Source organism: Scyliorhinus torazame, chromosome 11 (assembly GCF_047496885.1).
Source record: "Scyliorhinus torazame isolate Kashiwa2021f chromosome 11, sScyTor2.1, whole genome shotgun sequence".
Lineage (NCBI taxonomy): Eukaryota > Metazoa > Chordata > Chondrichthyes > Carcharhiniformes > Scyliorhinidae > Scyliorhinus > Scyliorhinus torazame.
The window spans coordinates 183578726-183603122 of NC_092717.1; the positions used below are offsets into that span (position 1 = coordinate 183578726).

Consider the following 24397-nt stretch of genomic DNA (forward strand, 5'->3'; position numbering starts at 1 on the left):
CCCCCAGCATTCCCGCCGGCAGCGACCAGGTGTGGACGGCGCCAGTGGGAACCCGTCGTATTGGGCAGGCCGCTCGGCCCATCTGGGCCGGAGAATAGCGGGGATAGCGGAGAATCGCCATTTTGGGTGTCTCGGGCGATTCTACGGCCTGCGCCACGCAGAACACGACGGGGCCATTCTCGCCGCTTGGGTGAATCGCAGGAGGGCGTCGGACCGGCGTCGCGTGGAAAAATGGCGCGCCAGGCGATTCTCCCAACCGGCACGGGAGCGGAGAATCGCGCCCATGGTTTCTACCTGACCAAGTTCCAAATGTACCACGCATTAAGTGCTGTGTCCGGTTAAATATATTCTATACTCACAACTTTTAAGCATTCAATAAATCAGCGGCACTACTACACAGTAGGAAGTTCATGCCGATTTTTGAACATTAGACCCAGAAAAGCAAATATTTCTGAGAATAAACCCGTGTAGCCGAGTAAAGGAGTGAGAAGAACTTTTTTTTTTTTTTTTTTATAAGTCGCAGGAAATTATTATGATCAGGAATGAACTGACTTGAAAGGGTTATGCAATTTGGTTCAACACCAAAACGGGCAATGGATATATATTTGAAAAGGAAGAATTTGTATTTCTGTGGGGAAAGGGCCAGGAAGTGGGAGATACAAACGTACGAATTAGGAGCAGCAGCAGGCCATTCAGCCCATCGAGCCGACTCCGTCATTTGATAAGATCATGGTTGATCGGATTGGAGCCTCAACAATACTTTCCGGTCTAACCCCAACACCCTTATCAACCAAGAATCTATCCAACTTGGCCTTGAAAATATTTAATGACCTAATCTCTCCTACTCTCTGGACTAATTAGATAGCTATTTTAAAAAGCTGGGACAGATACATTCATTCCGTACTGAGATTTTAAAAATAAAAGGGACATTTCCAGGACTGATGATATGTTCACGGGGTCCCAGAATTCTAAACCCACTGTTACACATCAATCCACTAAGCCTACGTCTTTCATTCAAGCCTAGTAACTAAGACAAACAAGTTAAGAGGCACCAAAAAAAAAAGAAAAATAATAATAAATTACTCATTGCCTTCGGGACACCTTCTTGTATTGTGCATTCTTTATCCTAAACCATAGCACTTTCAAAGGCTTTTACTGGTTAAATCAGGTTGTATCCATCATGACCATTTCATGAGCAGACTTTGTAATGGATTTTAAACAAAGTGCATTAGAAAACTTCATTGAGCCCATTAAGGTCATCCCTTGAGCATCTGAAAAAAAGTGAAATACACAATTCTAATCTCTTCTCGTGCCATTAAAGGAAATGTTTAGGATTGGCAAATACCCATTCACAAACACCTCAGTCATGAGAGATCTATTAAAAGCAGCCTATGTTAAGGAAGTACAGCACGAAAGATGCCCCATGGCATAATCGGATTTCGCAGCTTTAGCTCAGGCAGGTGATCAGAACGCCATGGTGAAATGGAATTTGCATCACCAGATATAACGTTTTATTTTAAAAGGTCATCTAAGTGGCAAATGTGGCTGATTGATCCAAAATCTAAATACTTACCATACCCAAGAAAAATTGGTTCAAAAGTTATGAACACTTTGCAACCAAATTACCTTTTGAATTGAATCTATTTTTAGTGTTTTGAAGTACTGGGTTTTCGCAAAACTTTGCTTTGTCCCAAAGTCCTTTATAATAATCAAACGGTTATTTAGGTTGCTTTAGCCTGGACTGGTTACTTTTTACTCACCGAAAGTGATGGATGTATGTAAACAGCTCAAGCATTCATTCACCAGCGGCTGAAAGTACCAGACACCACCAGACTATCATGCCTTTGTCAATTGTTTGCTTGAGCAATCCCACTTAGCATCTCAGGGGAAAATTCAATAGATAGCCAAACTTGACATCATATTTTAAGCTTTAGTAAGAAAAGCAATCCAAAACTAATCTCGCTTACCTGCTCCTTCCCTATATCTTCCTCGGATTCAAACATTTGTCCAATTTTACTTTTCAAAAGGCAGCTATCTCTGCCTTAAATATTCCAGGAACCTGCAACTTGTCATAATCCCTCATGTCTCCATGTGACGATTTTGAAATGATGACCCTTGTTGCTTGTTCTTCAGTGAGTGAGTCACACCACGATTAGGGAGTAATTGTTGAACCTTGGCTTGCTAACCTAAACTCTGTACAGATTTTGGTTTATAGAAGGCTTTGCTATGGGAAATGCCTTTGTGCGGTGAACATCAAACACAATGTTAGGTAAGAGCCTAAGCAGTAATTACTTCCATTATCCCGATTAACAATTAAGAGTTCTCAGAGAATAATCTTTGTGTCAGACAACACTCTGCATTGTCTACTAATATTTCTTCATTTTGTTATATTTCATCTTCCCATCATTCACATGCCAAGGCATTACTATACTAATACATGCAAATTTGCTCATCAGGGATTTCTAACTCTCCATCATGGAAGCATGCCTGCATCATGGCAGACAACCAAGGTTACATTTTGTTCCCAAATACTAGTTTCCTGGGTGACTCTTCATTTTGGAAGCCAAAACAATTCTAACGTTCAATATTTAGGTATATATTATTCAGTTTAACATTAGCTCTTACCTTTCTTACTCTTCTGTTCCTCCTCTCCCCTCTTTCCAACATAAATATGAATTTAACACCACCACCTCACAAACTGTTTCCAAAATCATTTTTAAAACCAAAACCAACTGTCATGCAGTGGGTTATAAGATATTCAGAAAACACAATTTGCTAGTTACAGCCTACAGAATCTTGCGGTTAGTAAGCAACGGATTAGTTGTAAATTCAAGAGGAATTGTGCATGCAAAATGATGGATGCTTTAGTGAGCCAAAAGGCAGACATCATGCTGTGCCAATCCAGTCAGTTCAAAATCCTGAGCCAGGATTATTAAATTGAAGCATGTGAGGGGTTGGGTGGAGGGGTAGAGGGTTAGCACTCTTATCATTGGTGGAACACACCTTCATCTTGACGAGGACTCTCATCCAGATGCCCCTGATCATCAGACTGTTTATTTACATTCCCAATCTTCTCAGTTTCAAGAGGTTTAGCATCTTTCTTTTGTTGGTGTGGGATCTTCATCACCTTTGGTTGCATTGAAGTCTTTAGGGCTCTGTCTTTAGAGTGTTGTTCGGGAGACACTTTTCCTCCAGCCTCTCTTTGCGAAGTACCTTTAGTAAATCCTCGTTTTTGGAGGAATTTTGTCCCCGCCTCTTTTTTCAGGGATGCCTTTGAGCCTATTCCCTCATCATCATCCAGCAGTTTTGGTACTTTGTGTTTCAGAGAAGGCAGAGTGATTTGGTCAGTGCATTCTGGAAAAATGAGCCCATCTTGACATTCCAGTGGACTCTCCACCATCTCCTGCACCGTGGTTGTTTGCTGCAACTCAGAGGGAATAGTTTCCCTGCTTCGACATTCAAAAGGACTCTCCACCATCTCATCCAGCTTAATCATTTGCTGCGACTCAGGGGGACCTGTTTCTGTGATCCGACATTCCAGAGGGCTCCCCTCCATCTCGTTCGGCTCAGATATTTGCTGTGACTCAGAGGGAACAGCTTCTGTGTTCCGACATTCCGGAGGGCTGTCCACCATCTCATTCAACTCAGATATTTGCTGTGACTCAGAGGGAACAGTTTCTCTGTTCTGACATTCGAAAGGATTCTCCACCATCTCAATCAACTCAGGTGTTTGCCATGATTCAGAGAGAGACGTTTCTCTGTTCCGACATTCCAAAGGACTCTCCACCATCTCATTCTGCTCAGATGTTTGTTGCAACTCAGTAGGAGAAATTTCTGTGTTCCAACATTCCAAGGGACTCTCCACCATCTCCTTCATCTCAGATTTGTGCTGTGACTCAGGGAGAGAGGTTTCTCTATTCCAACATAGTGGACTCTCAACTAGAACTTTTACCTCAGACATCTGCTCAATAGTGGCAATTTCACTACAACAATGCTCTAGAGGAATATCGACTATCCCTTTCACTTCAGAAGTGTCTAAAGCAGTTTCTGTACTCACTTGCTCCAGAGGGGTCTCTGTCGAAACTATCACCTCAGATATTTGCTTTGACCCAAGGGAACCTGTTTCGCTATTCACATGATCCAGAGGGATCTGTCTCATCTTCTTTACCTCAGGTATTTGGTTTGATTCAGGGAGAGTACCTTCACTATCCACAGGTTTTAGAGGGGCCTCAACCATCTCCTTCAGACCAGATTTTTGCCCTGAACAATGGGGAGTAGTATGTCTAGCCATATGTTCTGGAGAAGGCTTTTCTATCTCCACCTCTGGCACTTTCTTTGATTCAAAGGGAGAAGTTTCTCTACCTGCATTTTCTACAAGGGTCTTTGCCACTTTTTTTACCTCACATGTTTGTTGTAAGTCACAGGAAGGGTCTTCTCCACCTCCATGTGCCAGAGGGGTCTGTGCTACCTCTTGCACCTCAAGGGGTGTCTGTGATCCAGGGGCAGCAATTTCTCTACCCAAATGTCCTGTCATTTCATTCACCTCAGATGTCCGCTTTGACCCAGGAGAAGCAGGTCCTCTACCCAAATGTTGCAGATAAGGCCCTTCCACCTCCTTACTTTTAGATACTTCCTCTGACTCAAGGGGAGTATATTCTTTACCATCAAATTCCAGAGAAATCAGTGGTGCTACCTTGTTTACTTCAGAATTTTTCTGTGACCTAGGTGGAATAATTCTGCCAGCCCATTGTTCTAAGGGGGGCTCTACTATCTCTCCCAACGTAGAGGTTTGGAGGGACTCAGAAGAGATGATTTCTCGGCTCCAACAATCCAGAGGATTACCTGTCTGTTCCACTTCTGAGGTTATCTCCATCTGTGACTGGTTGTCTGCATGAGCTGCCTCTCTTCTCTGGTTCCCGACAACAGCCCCCAATTGGTTCACTGAAGAGGTTTTAGTTTTGTGCAGTGGAGGATGAGCTATTTCATTCACTGAACTTCCAGGTGCCCAAATACTACTTTGACTTGGTACACTGTGCACCTGCTGTGCTTTTACTTGCACCCCCGATGCCTCATTACATGGCCCCTCAGTGCTCAAGATATTTTCCTTGTGTTCCCATGTCTCTCCTTTAGGTAGCCCTTCTAGTCGCTGGTCGGAAACAATTGCTTGAGCCTCTTTAGCTTTAGCCTGTATATCCACTGTAGGAGGTTGGGCTCCTTTTGGATGTGAGCGTTTTTTCTTTTTCTTTTTCTTCTCCACAGCCACTTTTACTACTGGTGATTCCATTGATGGTGTGGTTTCCTTAACCTCCTCTGCAAGCTTACCTTTCCCAGAGATCCGTTCTAAAGATGGAGTTTCTGTAAGTGGGACAGCAATACTCGTGGCGCTTGTGGTGTTGTTAAGTTCCATGGTGCTCACTGACAACTCAAAGTTCCCGCAGGCTGGTGGGACTGATTTAGTGGACGCAGTAAGTCCTGCACCACAGGCCACGTTCTCCAGTTGCGGGGTGCGTGGTGAGGTTTTTGTTGGTGTTTGCAGTAAAGCATCAACTGCAACAGTGGTCTTCATCATGTCTGAAACTAGCAAGTGATCATCCATTAAGCCAGCACTCAAAGCTGGGTCACAACGGTCTACAGGGTGGAAAGATGTCTCAACTTGATTCGGGCTGATGAATGGTACACCAAATTCTTCTATATACAAGGGAAAAATAGCAGCTAAATACAACATCAAAGGTATCAACACTCAAAACACATTCAGCATTTTAATTTTTGTTCTCTTATCTGTATGTGGGGGAACAACAATTGCATAATTTTAAAAATATAAACAATACTAATGTAATAGAAGCAGTGACTTCTGTTGTATTAAGTCACACGGAGTAGTAAGGCCTAGGTTCAATCCCAAGTCTGTAGCTAGTCACTAGTTCCAGTTTGAGTGCCATATGGTTACAATTATTGGCTTCCAAAGTCGAGGAAGGGATAAACCAAATCACTGGACATCAGCTGAAGATAGGGGCGTGTTTGCATGCAATAGTCTCCCTTACTTACATCTGGTCACTTGAGAATTACCAAACAGCAACCAACATCCATGGAACTACATTATCAAAACAGTCTTATACACCTTCATGAAGGGAGGGGGAAAACACAGGTTAATAATTTTGCATTGGGAGCACATAAAAAAAAATGCACCCATTCTTTTCACGACTGAACTGCATAATTCCCTTTAAAGTTTTTTGCATGGCAGCTCACGTGTGATAAATTTAAGAAGTCAACTTGTGCATGACCTCTGAAGGAGCTTACAAGTTGTTGTGCAGCTGCCCAGTTCAGAGGAAATATTTCTCTCCTCTCCACATAGAATTTGCTTGCACATTGTATGACAAGGAATACAGACAGCAGCAATTCTAAATATAATTGAACACCAGCACCTCCATGTCGTTTGATGTCATAGAAATTGCCCTAGCTGAACCAATCAGAAACTTTGGGCTGGAATGAGGGCAGGCTCCCTGCACCCCAGCATAAGTTTCAGGGGTGAGCCCAGGAAGGAGGCATACTCCCTTTCACCGACCAGCAGCCCGCAGGGTTAAACTCATGTCTTTCCTGCCACCCATCCTCAGAGTGATGATGGAAGGAGGTCCTTCATTGGACATTCATTACACACTTAAAAAGGTCTCACTGAGCCACGAGCAGGCGGCCCACCTGACATTCCCCCCCAACGGCCATAAAGTTGAGACAGAGGCATGTGGGCCAATGGCAGACACACCGCTCATGGCATCCACCCTATTTTACGGGTCCATGCACCTGTTTTCCAGCCTGTGTGTGACCCATAAAATTCAGTCTTTTGTCATCATTTGTAACATGTTAGCCTAGATCTTCCAATGCCAATTGTGGCCACTGCTGTGTTTCAGGGTGCTCCAGAAGTCCTCACCCTCATGCATACATGGTAATTACCCTGTAAGTTAAAACTGCCACTGGACACATTGACACTGCTGGGGCCCTCCCAAAATATCACCAACCTCACAAAGACAGGGCCTGAGGCACGATACTTAACTGAGTACTCAAACCACCTTCACACCCGACTACCCACCCCGCCAACCCGAACATCCATCTCTACTCCCTACACCCCTCTGCTCAACTTGCACCAGTAAAGCTCAAAAGACCTTTCAAATCTTGCCTGAACAAAGTAGCTGACATTGTAAAAACAAAAAAGAGGCATGGCCTCTCTGTTGATCCTATGTGCACTGCAACACGGGATCACTGTTGTAGCAAGAACAGGAAGGTTGGCTGCAAGGTTGGGAAAAGATAGGACTATAATCATCTTCACAGTCAGCGGTGAGTGCGCCAGCAACACCGCTAACTGGAAGATTTATGCAAAACATTTGGTGCAATTGATATTTTCGCTTAATAGCCAACTAAAAATCAATGTCCCAACTGCAGTAAGATTAGTCCTGACGCTCTTAGTAAAAAATTGTTGTTGCCAACCTTTTTTCCCTGTTTTTCCTGAAAGTTCAGACTCTGACAGCAATATGATACAGGAGCGTTAATCAAATGGACATCCACCATGACAGCCCAGCTCTTTGATGGCAAGGTGCGGGGGTAGATGGCATAGTGGGATCATCACAGCGGTGCCGGATTCAGTACTCGCCCAAAGGCAAAAATCACACAATTATACAGCAACAGTCAGTGGACATTGAGAATGAATGGGAACACTCTTTGATTTTACCCTTTTAGCTTGGTTCCTGAGGGCAATTGTACAGCTACACCATCCGATATTAACAAACTCAAAACACAAGAGCCTCCTCATCTGTACCAGACACTACATTGGAGAAGGAAGTGCATTCTGAACTTGTAGTTAGGCGAGTAATATGATACATAATTTGTTTTTAAATAAGGTGGTGGGACTAAAGGAACACAAAGCATCATAAGCCTTACAAGTTTCTACAAATATAGAAAACAAAAAAGAGTGGCTAAGGTAAATATTGGTCCTTTAGAGGATCAGAAGGGAGATTTAATAATGGGAGATGAAGAAATGGCTGAGGAACTGAACAGGTTTTTTGGGTCAGTCTTCACAGTGGCAGACAGTGGTCATAACATGCCAGTGACTGATGGAAATGAGGCTATGACAGGTGAGGACCTTGAGAGGATTGTTATCACTAAGGAGGTAGTGATGGGCAAGCTAATGGGGCTAAAGGTAGACAAGTCTCCTGGACCTGATGGAATGCATCCCAGAGTTCTAAAAGAGATGGCTGGGGAAATTGCAAATGCACTAGTGATAATTTACCAAAATTCACTAGACTCTGGGGTGGTCCCGGCGGATTGGAAATGAGCAAACGTGACGCCACTGTTTAAAAAAGGAGGTAGGCAGAAAGCGGGTAATTATAGGCCAGTGAGCTTAACTTCAGAAGTAGGGAAGATGCTGGAATCCATCATCGAGGAAGAAAGAGCAAGGCATCTGGATGGAAATTGTCCCATTGGGTTGACGCAACATGGGTTCATAAAGGGCAGGTCGTGCCTAACTAATTTAGTGGAATTTTCTGAGGACATTACCAGTGCTATAGATAACGGGGAGCCAATGGATGTGGTATATCTGGATTTCCAGAAAGCCTTTGACAAGATGCCACACAAAAGGTTGCTGCATAAGATAAAGATGCATGGCATTAAGGGGAAAGTAGTAGCATGGATAGAGGATTGGTTAATTAATAGAAAGCAAAGACTGGGGATTAATGGGTGTTTCTCTGGTTGGCAATCAGTAGCTAGTGGTGTCCCTCAGGGATCAGTGTTGGGCCCACAATTGTTCACAATTTACATAGATGATTTGGAGTTGGGGACCAAGGGCAATGTGTCCAAGTTTGCAGACGACACTAAGATGAGTGGTAAAGCAAAGAGTGCAGAGGATACTGGAAGTCTGCAGAGGGATTTGGATAGGCTAAGTGAATGGGCTAGGGTCTGGCAGATGGAATACAATGTTGACAAATGTGAGGTTATCCATTTTGGTAGGAATAACAGCAAAAGGGATTATTATTTAAATGATAAAATATTAAAACATGCTGCTGTGCAGAGATCTGGGTGTGCTAGTGCATGAGTCGCAAAAAGTTGGTTTACAGGTGATTAAGAAGGCAAATAGAACTTTGTCCTTCATTGCTAGAGGGATGGAGATTAAGACTAGGGAGGTTATGCTGCAATTGTATAAGGTGTTAGTGAGGCCACACCTGGAGCATTGTGTTCAGTTTTGGTCTCCTTACTTGAGAAAGGACGTACTGGCACTGGAGGGTGTGCAGAGGAGATTCACTAGGTTAACGAGGAGAGGTTGAGTAGACTAGGACTGTACTCGTTGGAATTTAGAAAGATGAGGGGGGATCTTATTGAAACATGTAAAATTATGAAGGGAATAGATAGGATAGATGCGGGCAGGTTGTTTCCACTGGCGGGTGAAGGCAGAACTAGGGGGCATAGCCTCAAAATAAGGGGAAGTAGATTTAGGACTGAGTTTAGCAGGGACTTCTTCACCCAAAGGGTTGTGAATCTATGGAATTCCTTGCCCAGTGAAGCAGTAGAGGCTCCTTCATTAAATGTTTCTAAAATAAAGATAGATAGTTGTTTGAAGAATAAAGGGTTTAAGGGTTATGGTGTTCGGGCCGGAAAGTGGAGCTGAGTCCACAAAAGATCAGCCATGATCTCATTGAATGGTGGAGCAGGCTCGAGGGGTCAGATGGCCTACTCCTGCTCCTAGTTCTTATGTTCTTATGATGCAAGGGAGATGAAGAAAAAATGAACAAAGGCCTAAAAATTATATAATCAAGGCTCTATTGTGTGTGGGCTCCCATTTTGGAAAAAAAGCCTTGTTATTCCAGGTAATTATAGGCTGTTTAGATTAAAATCTGTGGTAAAGGAAATTTAAGAGTCTTTGATTATGGATGAAATCTCCAAACAATAAATAAAGAAACTGGTATTCTTATGGCACCTTTCGCAACCTCAGAACATCCCAAAGCACTTCACAGTTAATTATGTACTTTTGAAACGTAGCCACTTGTGCAAAGTAAGGGAATGCAGCAGTCAATTTACACACAGCAAGATCCAACAAACAGGAATGAAATTAATGATCAGAACATCTGTTTTAAATGTTGATTGAGGGTTAACTGTGGTGTAGGCACCAAGGGAATTAATCGGTCATTAAAGATAGAGTGACTCGGCACTTGAGGAAATTCAAACTAATCAGAGACAGACAGCCATTTAAAGCTATTCACGCTTGGCTAATCTGCTTTTTTGTTGTGGAAGAGGTCACCAATAAGGAAGGGAACAGAATATCCACACAAAGGGCGGGATTCTCCACTCCCACGCCAAAGTGTCCGCACCGTCGTGAACGCCGTCGAGGTTCGCGACGGCGCGGAACGGCCCCAGTCCCGACCGATTCAGGCCCTGACAATGGGCCAGGATCGGGGCCGCGTCATCTCCACGCGCCAGGTCTTGTCGCCTGCGTAAAAGTGGCGCCGCATAGATTACGCGGTCGGCGCCGTATAACGGGCGTCATCCGCGCATGCGCGGGTTGGCCGGCGCCAACTCGCGCATGCGTGGTTTTTGTCCTGTCTAAATCCGCCCCGCAAGAAGATGGGGGACGGATCTTGCGGGGCCGCGGAAGGAAGGAGGTCCTACTTCAGAGAGGACGGCCCGACGATCGGTGGGCACCGATCGTGGGCCACCCCACATTCCAGGTGAAGCCCGGTGCAGGATCCCCCCTCGCCCCCCCCCCCCACAGGCCGCTCCCCCAGCGTTCACGCACCGCCCACGACTGCAGCGACAAGGTGTGGACGGCGCCGGGGGAACCCGCCGTTTTGGCTCGGCCCATCCGGGCCTCAGAATAGCGGGGGTGCCGGAGAATCGCCATTTTGGGTGTCTCCGGCGATTCTCCGGCCTGCGAAACATGACCGGGCCGTTCCCGCCGCTTGGGTGAATCGCGGGAGGGCGTCGGACCGGCGTCCCCGGAAATTTTGGCGGCCCATGCGATTCTCCCAACCGGCGTGGGAGTGGAGAATCGCGCCCAGTGTTCCTGGCAAAAGTGAGAGCGCATAGAATTGGAGGCAGCCTTTTAACTTGGGTTAGAAATTGGCTGGGAGATAGGAAAGAATGGGGATAGAGGCTACATATTCAGATCAGCAGGATGTGACAAGTGATATTTCACAGGGGTAACATTTTCATCATACATATTAATTAATTGAGTGAAGTAATAGAAACTTGTATAACTAATATGGCACATAATTAAAAGGAACAGTAAGCATTCCAGATGGGACAGATTAAGTGTGTGGACAGAACCATAGCTAAACAGGTTCAATTTGGGCAAATGTGAGGTCATTCACTGAAAGCCAAGATTGATACACTGGAATATTTTCTAAACTATGAGAAGTTAGTAACTGTTGAGAACAAAGTGATTTGGGAGCCCAAGTTTACTAATAATTTAAACTTAGTAGACAGATATAAAAGCAATTAAATAGACAGATGGAATATGAAGGGTTATGAAGGCGAGGACGTTGTATTTCTGTGTACAGAGCCACATATGGAATACGATGTTCAGTTTTGGGTACCATACCTCAGGTTGGATCATTGGTCTTCGGAATGGGTACAGTGCAGATTCACTGGAATGATATTAGAACTTGGAGGGTTAAATTATGAGGACTGGTTGCATAACTTGGCCTGTATTCCCTTAAGTATAGAAGATGGGGCATTTTATTACATTAAAGGTGCTATGTAAATGCAAATTTTTGCTGATCTTATTGAAGTGCATAAAATGTTAATAGGATTCAATAGGATAGATATAGAGAAACTATTTCCTTTGGAAAGGAAAATTAATTCCAAAGGTACATAACCATCGCTTGGCTTGTGGGAGAGAATAGACTCAGGCCGATAGTTTTTCTTAAATTAGGAAAATACATAATTTGAGCAAACGCAGTAAATAGAACTGAGGTGCAAATCACGATTCACATCCTTAATTTCAAATTCCTCCATGACTTCACCCCTCTTTATCACTGTACCTTTCTCCAGGCCAAGGAGCCTTTGAGATCACTGTATTCCAATAAATTCTAGTCCCATGTACATCCTCAATTTTAATCACTCCACCATTAGAAGCCTTCAACTGCCTAGATATGTTGTAGGTTCTGGAGTTGTCTTCCTTAACCACTCTGCTTCTCTACTTCTCTCTATTCCTTTAGAACATGCCTTAAAACCAACTCCTCTGAAACAAGGTTTTGGGCATCAGTCCTGATGTTTCCTTCTGTGGCTCAGTACCAGATTTTGATTACTAACCTTGATTGAAATTCCTTGGCGTGTTTAACTGAATTAAATGTCCTACTTTAAAGGCACTTTAGAAATGCAAGCTTTTGCTGTTATTTTCTCATTAAGTGGCAAAGCAGACTCAAGAGGCTCACTGAACTATTCAGGTCCCTATGTTCCTCACTGTCCTTTGGGTCCACCCAAAAGGAAAATTGAACTTCAGTTTATTGATTCATCCAAGACAGCAACATCAACTGTGCAGCGCTCCTTTAGTACTGCACTGAATTGTCAACAAAGGATATCTGCTCAAGTCTCTAAGTAGAGCATGATATTGTTAGCCATGGCGCATTGTCGGCACAGATACCTCAGAGCCAGAAAGTTGTAATTTCAAGTCCCATTTTAGAACACAAATCCAGGAGTTCTCCCCGTTGTCCTGGCCAATATTTATTGCCCAGCGATCATCACTAAAACTGGATTATGTGGTCATTGTTGCAGATTATGGGAAAGTATAATTAAAGTGATTAAAGTTAGGAACAGATGGGACACAGTAGATAGCAGATTATTTTCAATATTTGAAGGGTCTAGAAGAACAGGTCACAGATACAAGATTAACCTTTAGAAAATAGAACAAGAAAGCTTCTTCACACAGAACTGAGAGGGTGTGGGATTCCAATTCTGCTAACATTCAAGATTAGATTGGATATGTAAATGAAGGAAATGAGGATAAAGGAATATGGAAACAGGAGGGATAAACATTAAGGAATAAAAAGTGGTTGGACTGATTGCATTTTCATGTTGCAACTTCTATGTAATGTTATTTTTCAACTGGGCCATTCAGTGAAACAACTCAGAAGTCTCTGGTTTCTAAAGATTAGTGTCACACTGGATGCACCAAATCTATAAGTCAATCAGGGAAGGTGGAGCAGGGGAAATAAAAGCCTAAAAACAGGTTGAAAACTTATAACCCCATGCCCGTCAGTTTTTATTTTTGTCTCATCACATAATTTCCTAGACAATGGGAGAAATTAAAGATCTGCGCTGTACCTCATCAAACCACTATCAAGTATTTTATTTTATGTGTATCTGGGATACGGGCATCGCTGGTTAGACCAACATTTACTGCTCATCCATAATTTCCCTCGAGAAGGTACTGACTGGCGAGCCGCCTTCTTGAGCCATGTGGTGTAGAAACCCCACTGTGGTGTCAGGTAGGGCATTTCAATAATTAAACTTTTAAAATAATAATATAAAGTAACAAATTGAAAATTACTCCCCGTGTCAGCATGGGCCTCATCCCCACAACCCAAAAGGTGTGCAGGGTAGGTGGATTGGTCAAGCTAATTGAAAAAAAAAAAATGTAATTAGAAAAAGGCAGACTAGCTGTGTGCTTATTGTTATAAAATGAAGGGATACTTAACCATACAGTTCACATCTTAAAATCAAAATGAGCAATTGTCACTTCTGATCAGTGACACTTGTCAGGTGTGCTTTTGCCTCTGGCTGTAAAGTGGCATAACAGTGCCCACTGCTTCCCTCCCTCCCTGTGGTTCAGCAATGCTTAGTTCATGTTCTGAAACTGCTGACTCCATGACCAGGCTAGTAGTTTAAAGATTTCAACCTTCATTCCTTGGCATGCATGTTGTAATGCCAACTTACTGCGTCACAAGCATATGGCCTCTTCTACTAATCTGCTCATTATTCCCTTGAGGTTGAATCCTACTGAGCATTCATTCCACACACTGGCAGTTTATTTTAGTACTTTGTCCTCTTGGCCAGGCATTGTCAAACTCAGGGGAGCGACCCGCGGGTGGGTCGCGGGCGGGTGTTGGAGCCGTCCGTCGCGGCGCTACCGATCGCGCAAATCCGCGCGCAACAGCCGGCTTTTAATGTAGGCTGTGAGCGGCCTTCAAAATGGCTGGAGCAGATTTTAAAAAATTTACCCGCACTGCGCATGCGTGCCCGATCATCGGTGCGCAAGCGCAAAACTATGCGCATGCGCACTGATGATCGGCATGCGCAGTGCGGCCACATTGTTTTTAAAAATATGGTCGCAGCCTTTTTTTTTTCAAGTTCGGGGGACCAAAGAGACAAAGGGACCATTGGGGCCAAAGGGACCCAAAACCATTTCCTCCATTTCTGTCAGCAACAAACAATGTAAGAGAAAATGGTGGGTCGCGCAGGTCGGCCGGCGTGGGTCGCGAAGGTCAGCCAGCGTGGGTCGCGAAGGTCAGCCGGGTTGGGTCCTGAAGGTTGGCCGATTGGTAAAAATGGGTCCCCAGAAAAAAAAGTTTGAAAAACACTGCTCTTGGTCATAATTAAAGGGCTGGATGCTCCAAGAATTGGGCTATGGCCCCACGCCAGCATCAAAACGCTGGCGTTTCACTCTGGACTTTCCTTAAGAAAGTCCCGAGTGATGCTCCTACCTGCAGGTCGCTGGCAGGGCCCTGGAGTGCTTATTGCAGCTCTGGCTGCAGGTACGGGACCCCGCACTTCCGGTCGGGAGTCCGCGCATGCGCACGGCAGCATCCTGCGGCGGGCACATCGTGTGACATGGCGGATTCGCACCGCGGACCGTCGTGCAGAATGTAGGTCCCCCCCCAAGATCGCGCGCGGCCGCGGAACCGTGCCGCCTGATCACTCCCCTGGACGTCCATGAGGCCCCCCCGATGATCGATCCCCCCGCCCCCTACCAGAGCGGCCGCGGACTGAGTCTGCAGCCGCTACCCAAGGTTCCCGACAATGGCCCCCTACCCGTGCCACGTAGATTGCGCGTGAGAGATTCCCGAGCGATTCTCCGGGGACCAGAAAATCACTTCAGCGCTGCCAGTCTCAATTTCCGGGTAAACGGCCATTCTCCACCCGCGCTCCAAACGCGATTTTGGCGCGGAGGCTCGGAGAATCCAGCCCAAGGTGTCTAGTCACCAGTATTAATGGGCCATGTGACAGCAGATGGCATCAGAGCAATGCTTCGTGTGTCCTGCATGTACCAGCAGGGGTCAGTCACTTTATAGAAAAGAGGAAGATGAACTATAGTCAATTTATTTCTCCCTCCAGAAAGCCGAGGTCCTACTGGCCCAATTGCAGGCCATTCATTGCGTAAGGGGATCATTCCAGTGTGTATGGTTTATTATTATACCTTATGGTGTATTGGCCAGCTAAACCCATTCTATGTATGCTATGTGACACAACTCTCTCTATTTGTTGACTGCAAAGCACCATTAAAAACAAAGTCAGATCAAATTTGTAAAGCTGACTTTTAAAAGCCTAATTCAACTCAGATGAACTAAACAAAAAAGGAACAATGAATGTTTTGACAAGAAGAGAGTTTTCATTAAAGTCACCCCCTTTGTTTAGCTCAATGACAAGGCTTATTGGAAGCCAAGGAAGTGGGCGCCCCACAATGAATAGCTACAATCCTTCTAACAAGAGTTTTCTTTCTCATCTGTATTTCATGTTACAATGCATTCATAGACCATAGAACATACAGTGCAGAAGGAGGCCATTCGGCCCATTGAGTCTGCACCGACCCACTTAAGCCCTCACTTCCACCCTATCCCCGCAACCCAATAACCCCTCCTAACCTTTTTGGTCACTACGGGCAATTTATCATGGCCAATCCAACTAACCTGCACGTCTTTGAACTGTGGGAGGGAACCGGAGCACCCGGAGGAAACCCACGCAGACATGGGGGGGGAGAACATGCAGGCTCCGCACAGGCAGCGAATTGAATCTGGGACACTGGCGCTGTGAAGCCACAGTGCTAATCACTTGTGTTACCGTGCTGCCTAAAACGTCACTTGTGCTACCGTGCATTCAAAACATCAGGTCACTTTAACCAGTCTGTTTTTCTGATAGTGGAATCTTTGCTACCCTCTTCTCGAAACACTGCATCCCACCTCGGTCTCAAACTACTCCGCTCCCTAACTACTCTCTTATGCAGCACAACAGGGGCGATTCTCCCAAATGGAGCCCAAGTGTTCGCGCCGTCGTGAACGTCGTCGCATTTCACGACGGCGCGAACCGGGCCCGGGTACGGCCGATTCTGTCCCCCACAGGGGGCCAGCACGGCGCTGGAGTGCTAACCGCTGGGCCACCTTGCCATCCCTCCCCAGAGTTTAGTAGAAATGGTTTCTCTCCTCTTGATTGGATCCTGTCAGACAGCAGAGCTGCTTTCCTCTGTATATATGAGCAATGATCATAATTCATTATTCATTTAAAAGTGAGTGTGTCGACTTCCGGTAGCGGCCATGTCCAGATAGGTCGCGCACACGGCAGCTCCCGCCGAGATCGGACATTTGGGCCCTTTAACGGAGCTGTAGCGGCACTTTGGCGGTGATTCCCGGCGTGGCAAGAGACGCTGGAGAGGTTCCCCTCATTGCTGCATGGAGGGGACCAGGAGTGGGGCCGTGAAGAGAGCAATTGCAGGGAAGCGAGTGGAAGACAAAATGGTGGCCGGCGCAGACCAAGCAGTGTGGGTCCAGTGGTCACGGGAGCAGCACGAGTTCCTAAGAAGCTGCTTTGCAAAGATGCTGGCCCCTATGAAGGCCTCTATGGAAAGGATGGTGGAGACTCAGAAGATGCAGGAGAAGACGATCAAAGAGGTGGAGAAAAAGGTATCTGACAACGAGGATGAGATCCTGGGCCTGGCGGTCAGAGTGGAGGCGCACGAGGCCCTACACAAGAGATGGCAGGAGAGACTGGATGACCTCGAAAATAGGTCTAAGAGACAAAACCTGCAAATTCTGGGCCTCCCTGAAGGTGCGGAGGGGGCGGACGCGAGCGCATTTGTGACCACAAAGCTGGTGGCGCTGATGGGCACGGGGGCCTTCCCGCGGCCCTTGGAACTGGACGGGGCGCACAGAGTCCTCGCGAGGAAGCCTAGGGCGAACGAACCGCCGAGGCCGATGGTGACAAGATTCCACCGCTTCACAGACAGGGAGTGCATCTTGCATTGGGCAAAGAAGGAGTGGTGCAGTAAGTGGGAGAACTGTGAGATTCGTATATACCAGGACCTGGGAGCAGAATTGGCTAAGAGGCGTGCGGGATTCAACCGGGCTAAGGCGGTCCTCCACAACAAAGGGGTGAAGTTCGGGCTGCTGCATCCGGCGAGGCTTTGGGTTATGTACCAGGACAGGCACCACTACTTCGATACGCCGGACGTGGCGTGGACATTTATTAAGCATGAAAAGCTGGACTCGAGCTAAAGGACAGCTGCACGTGGGTGAAACACCCTTGTGGGGATGTGTAACCGGGTGTGGGCCTAATGTAAGATTGGTAGTAGAATTTAAGTTTTTTTTTTCAGGGGGCGGGGTAACGCCCGGGGTGTGTTTCTTGTTTCACGGGAAGAAGTTGGATGGTTCTCTCTCTCTTACCCTTTGGGGGAGGGGAGGTTGGGGGCCCGAAGGAAGAGACAACAGTAAGATTGGAGATAGAGGCGGGAGCGGCCGGGGTCAGCATGGGTCAGCTAACTTACGGAAGCGTAATGGGGGGAAATCAGTGTTAAGCGGCTGCATGACATGGGGGATTGGGATTGGGGGGGGGGCGGGGGGGGGAAGAAGAGGATGGGGCGCTGCTTTGCTGACTGAAGGGGAGCCAGCTTTTGGGAACAGATGGCGAGTTGGGTTGGGGGGCCTCCGGCGGGAGGGCTTGAGCGAGCGGGGGGCGCGGGCACGTTGGTGGCCGAAAAAGGGAGATGGCTAGTCGGCAGGGCGGGGGGGACGACCCCCTGTCCAGGCTGATCACGTGGAATGTGAGGGTTCTGGACGGGCCGGTCCTCGCACTTAAAGGGATTAAAGGCAGACGTGGCCATGCTACAGGAGATGCATTTAAAACTCGCTGACCAAACGAGACTGAGGAGGGGATGGGTGGGCCAGGTGTTCCATTCGGGGCTGGACTCGAAGACCAGGGGGGTGGCAAATCTGGTTAGCAAACGGGTGGCATTCGAGGCAGGGAGTATTGTGACAGACAAAGGGGGTAGGTACATTATGGTGAGTGGTAAGCTGCAGGGGGCCCGGGTGGTGTTAGTGAACGTCTATGCCCCGAACTGGGATGAAGTGGAATTCATGAGGCACATGCTGGGTAAAATCCCGGACTTGAAGTCAAATAATTTGATAATGGGGGGGCTGAGGACGGTGAAAGGGGCAGTCTACGAGTATGGGGAGAAAGCAAGTAGGATGCTGGCGCACCAATTTCGCAGGAGAGAGGCAGCCAGGGTAATTGGGGGAGTTAAGGATGAGACAGGTAACACGGTCTTGGGCCCAGAGAGGATCAACAAAGTCTTCAAGGAGTTTTATTGTAAACTGTACGAGTCAGAGCCCCCGGTGGGAGGGGAAGGGATGAAGCAAGTTATGGACCAATTGCGGTTCCCAAGGGTGGACGAGGATCTGGTGGAGGGACTGGGGGCCCCGATTGAGTTGGAGGAGATAGTTAAGGGCCTGGATAGTATGCAGTCGGGCAAGGCCCCGGGACCGGACGGCTACCCTGTAGAATTCTACAAAAAATTCTCGGAGCTGCTGAGCCCACTCCTGCTAAGAACCTTTAACGAGGCTAAGGAGAGAGGAACGCTCCTCCCGACGATGTTGTGGGCTTCGATCTCGCTCATCCTGAAGCGGGAGAAGGATCCGCTTCAATGTGGGTCCGACAGGCCGATATCGCTCCTGAACGTGGATGCCAAACTGCTGGCTAAAATTTTGGCTACTAAAATAGAGTTCTGTGTCCCGGGAGTGATTGATGAGGATCAGACGGGTTTCGTCAAGGGCAGGCAATTGAACACAAATGTGAGTAGGCTCCTAAACTTTATCATGATGCCCTCAGAAGGAGGGGACGCAGAAGTAGTGGCTGCAATGGATGCAGAGAAAGCCTTTGACCGGGTGGAATGGGAGTACCTGTGGGAAGTGTTAGGTCGGTTTGGATTTGGTGAGGGAGTCATAGGGTGGGTCAAACTACTGTATCAGGCCCGCGTAGCAAGTGTATCCACGAACCGGCTACGGTCGGAGTATTTTATGCTGCACCGAGGGACAAAGCACCCCTGGCAATTGAGCTGTTGGCCATAGCACTGAGGACTTCAAGGAACTGGAGGGGGGCTGGTTCGGGGGGGGGGGGGGGGGGGGGGGAGGTGCACCGGGTTTCGCTCTACGCAGACAACCTGCTATTGTATATTTCGGACCAGCTAGAGGGGATGGGGGAGATCATGCAGATCCTAAGGGACTTTGGGAGCTTCTCGGGGTACAAGTTGAACGCAGGGAAAAGTGAGCTGTTTGTATTCCACGCTAGGGGTCAGGAGAAGAGACTGGGAGAGCTCCCGCTCAAAATGGTGGAGAGGAGCTTTCGGTACCTAGGTATACAGGTGGCTAGGAAATGGGATGCCCTACACAGGCTCAATCTATCTCGGCTTGTAGAGCAGATGGAGGGAGACTTTAAAAGGTGGGACATGCTCCCACTTTCCCTGGCGGGAAGGGTGCAGACCGTGAAAATGACGGTCCTCCCCAGATTCCTGTTCGTTTTCCAGTGCCTTCCCATCTTCACCCCCAAATCCTTCTTCAAGCGGGTGAACAGGATTATCATGGGATTTGTGTGGGCAAACAAGACCCCGCGAGTTAAAAGACTGTTTTTGGAGCGCAGTCGGGGAGGGGGGAGGGAAGGGGGGGTTGGGACTACCGAACATCTGTAGCTACTACTGGGCGGTTAATGTGGCCATGATTAGGAAATGGGTAATGGAGGAGGGGTCGGCGTGGGAGCGGCTAGAGGCGGCGTCATGGAATGGCACCAGCTTAGCGGCACTGGTAACGGCACCAATGCCGTTCTCGCCGGCATGATACACCACACGCCCGGTGGTGACGGCGGCACTGAGGGTCTGGGGTCAGTGGAGGAGCCACAGGAAGGAGGGTGCCTCAGTTTGGACCCCGATACGGAATAATCATAGATTTGTGCCGGGCAGGATAGATGGGGGGTTTCAAGGCTGTCATTAAAAGGATGGGGGACCTGTTCATAGATGGGACTTTCCCTAGCCTGAAGGCGCTGGAGGAGAAATTCAGCCTGTCCCCTGGAAACGCCTTCAGGTACCTCCAATCCTGTGACTTTCTCAAGGAACAGGTGGGGACATTTCCATTGATACCCCCTCGCAGGATGCAGGACAGGGTGGTGTCTGGCATCTGGGTAGGGGAGGGGAAGGTGTCGGACATCTACCAAGAACTGCAGGAGGTGGAGGGAGCCCCAATGGAGAAACCTAAGGGCAAGTGGGAGGAGGAGCTGGGCGAGGAACTGGATGAGAGCCTGTGGGCTGATGCCCTGGGCAGGGTTAATTCCTCCTCATCGTGTGCCAGGCTCAGCTTAATTCAGTTTAAGGTGGTACATTGGGCACACATGACAACGGCAAGAATGAGCAAGTTCTTTGGGGTTGAGGACAGCTGTGCGAGATGCTCAGGGAGCCCAGCGAACCATGTCCATATGTTCTGGGCATGCCCGGCACTTAAAGAATTCTGGCAGGGTTTTGCGAAGTCTATGTCCAGGATCTTGGACACACGAGTGAAGCCGAGTCCAGAGATAGCGATCTTTGGGGTGTCAGAGGATCCGGGAGTGCAGGAAGCGAAAGAGGTCGAGGTTTTGGCCTTTGCCTCCCTGGTAGTCCGGAGACGGATCTTGTTAATGTGGAGAGACGCGAAACCCCTGAGTGTAGAGACCTTGGTTAGTGACATGGCTGGGTTCTCAGCCTGGAGAGAATAAAGTTTGCCTTGAGAGGGTCCTTGCTGGGGTTCTCCCGGCGGTGGCAACCATTCCTCGACTTTCTAGGAGAGCGTTAAAATGTCGGCAGCAGCAATCCGGGTTGGGGGGGGGGTTAGGTGGGGAACTGTTCATTTAATGTATATTCTCTTTTTGTATAATGATAACAACCACCTGGTTTTGTTAAATATTCTTCTTTTACACTTCTGTTATTGGTTATGTAAAAATTCTGTTTGAAAAAAGCTTTTCATGTTGCATTTGCCCTCAGCAAGAATTCTAAAGTTGCAACATACAAGGCTTGTATCACTAAATGAACTACTGCAGAGAGCATTGCATTGTGTTATCATAGAGTGCAGAGGGAAGTAAAAGAGTGGACAATTACAAACAAAAGACTGATAGAACAATAAAATATACTGGAAAGTTTTATGAGTATCACCTCAATGCTCAGAGGTGCTATTTATTGCCTTATATCGGAATTCAGAGTATATTATTTTGTGAAACGCAAGGGAAAGGTGTTCAGGTTCCTAGTAAAGTGCCAGACTGGCCATCAGGCCCCCCTCCTATACCCTAACTTATGTATCACAATTAGTCCACAAGTGTAATATTCAAAATTATTTAATTCATGTATGATTCAAGGAGCATCTATATTTATTTTATTCTTATGGTATGGGTGATGCTGACAAGATCACATTTATTGCTCTGACATGGTGTGGGTAAGGTCCATAGAGTCAACCACCTTGTGCGCTAAAAGTCACATGCAGATCAGCCCCACATGGGTTGGGATTTCCTTCCTTTCAGGACACTATCAAAGACCTTTGGTTTGCACAATAAATCAATAGTTTTTATCATGAATTTTCAGATGCCAAGTTACAAATGACCAGATTTAAAATCAAATGTAATCTCACAGCTGCCATGGTGGGATTTGAACTCATGATCTCTGGGTTCCTGGTTCAGTATCATAAGCCCAGGGTATAAGTATGGTGGCTTCATTACTGGACTAGTAGTCCAGAGGTTTGGAATAATGATCTGGAGAAGGGGAGGTGGTGGCATTGTCACTGGACTAGCAAAGAGAGGTCCAGAGTAATACTCTGCAGATGGCCAAATTTGAAATCAATAAAAATCTGGAATTAAATAAAAACCCATCTGGTTCACCAATGTCCTTTAGGGTAGGAAATCTGACATCCTTACCTGGTCTGGCCTACTTATGACTCCAGATCCTCAGCAACATTGTTGACTCTTAACTGCCCACTCACGAATAATAAGAGAAGGGCAAGTCCCATGAATGAATAAAAAACAAATTGCACCAAGGTAGCCAAGAAAGGCAAATTCAGCTAATTACTTAAATCTAGAATAAAAAGCTAGTATTAGTAATGGTAATCATAGAGCTACCACATTGTAGTAAAAATGCATCTAAAAATGCACCACTAACGCTCTTCAAGAAAGAAAATGTTTCTCTTACCCATTCTAGCCTGTGTGATTCCAGACCCAACCAGCAATGTGGTTGGTTCTTAACTGTGCTCTGCAAGGCCTAGGAAACCATACTGATAGGGATGAGCAATAAGTGCTTGCCTTGCCAGTGACATCCATGTCCAAGAATGAATTTAAAAAGCAAACATACCATTCCTTAGTAATAGACATAGAATTTGCAGTGCAGAAGGGGGCTATTTGGCCCATCGTGTCTGCACTGGCTCTTGGAAAGAGCACTCTTACCTAAGCCCACACCTCCACCCTATCCCTGTAACCCAGTAACTCCACCCAACCCAGTCTTTTTGGGCACTAAGGGCAATTTAGCATGGCCAATCCGCCTAACCTGCACATTTTTGGACTGGGAGAGGAAACCGGAGCACCCGGAGGAAGCCCACGCAGACACGGGGAGAAAGTGCAAATTCCGCACAGACAGTGACCCAAGCCGGGAATCGAACCTGGGACCCTGGAGCTGTGAAGCAACTGTGCTAACCACTATGCTACCGTGTCCCCCTGGGATAAATCATAGCGAATTCTTATAATTATATTAGATAAAAAAAATATACATTACAGCAAAAGGAACACAGTTTCAACCTAGGCCTGTTACATTTCACATTTTTTATTCCCTGCACAGCGCTTCCACATAAACCAAGGAACTATTGTGATATTATCTCAGCTAGTATCTCAATTTCTTATTCCCCCTAAATATGTTCCACTCCTCTCCAGAAGGCAAGCGTTCCTTGCTAGGGTACAGCTCTCGGGACATTGATTGTATTGGGTTATGTTGCTCAAGTGACCACTCTTCGTGTGTGAGCCCAGGCAGCTAGTCCTTTGGGAAAAATCAATTGTGGAAATATTGCAGCCGAGTCCTCCAAACTGTTTCAGTAGGAGTCATGGGATAATCACCAGAGCTAATTCCTTTCCTAATATAATTGCAACTCTAACTTGCTGGGAATAGTTAACTCAGCACAAACATGGGATTGAACCAAGGTCCTTCGGATACATGTGACTCAGCAGCAAACAGAATGCACTTACCCACAAGGTTACTAGTGCAGTCTAAGTAATGCTGTATATTAAATTTCACTGGTTACCTGTTGCGTCCTGTGTAGACTGTATGTGCTCCTGAGCTGGTGTCAATGATTCCTCTTTTTCCCATAGTTTTACGTCAACCATCAAATTTACTGTAGATTCTGTAACTACAAACAGGGTGACAGATTTATACAAAAACAAATCTCAACTCACCGTTTCTGACTACAAACACAAAGTCAGTTAGTGGTGTCATTGCCAACTTTGCATTAAAAATTGAGGTTTACAGCACTGGAGCCCATCATGCTCATGCCAACTTTCTATTAGAGCAATCCAAAGCTAATCAACTATTCTGTTCAATTCCAAACAATGAACCCTGTCCCCCATTTTGATTCTTTATTTTTGCCATGTGCCAGTTTGAGTCGTGTTTTCTGTGTTTTGCTTTTGGATGCAGCTATTCATTCTTCCAACAGTCACTCAACTGGACAAATGTTTTGCCTCTTTGCTACAATCATTAAGACTCTCTTTGCCTTTTGTTCCATGACATCTTTGCCAGTAAATCTCTCCTGCAACCTATTCTAGAATTTCACTTTTGCTCTTCCTCCCCATCCCCACTTTCAATATTTGTACCCTTGTTCAGTTTTGAAGTAGTTATATTTGATTCTAAACATTAACTATTTCTCTCTCCGCTGATTTCCAGCACTTTGTTTTTATTTCAGATTTCCAGCATACATTGCATTATGCTTTTATTTCACTATTCTGTTCACCTTTTTAAAAATGTATTTATGGGATGTAGGCATCACTGGCTAGGGCAGCATTTGTTGCCCATCGCTAATTGTCCTCGAGAAGATGGTAATGAGCTGCCTTCTTGAACCGCGACAGTCCCTGTGGTGTTAGAGATGGAGTTCCAGGATTCTGACCCAGGGATGATGAAGGA

At 46.4% G+C, this 24397-nt stretch overlaps 1 protein-coding gene across 13 annotated transcripts in view; it reads right to left on the reverse strand.

Moving 5' to 3' along the window:
* Window positions 1–24397, reverse strand: part of LOC140385700 (uncharacterized) — a 661829-nt gene that overhangs the window by 239204 nt on the left and 398228 nt on the right. For all 13 annotated transcript variants that reach the window (XM_072468125.1, XM_072468137.1, XM_072468135.1 and 10 more), the window contains 2 exons: window positions 23526–23630; window positions 3004–5688 (listed from right to left, as the gene is read on the reverse strand). In XM_072468125.1, the coding sequence (XP_072324226.1) occupies window positions 3004–5688; window positions 23526–23630 (2790 nt within the window). The remainder of the gene's footprint in view (window positions 1–3003; window positions 5689–23525; window positions 23631–24397) is intronic.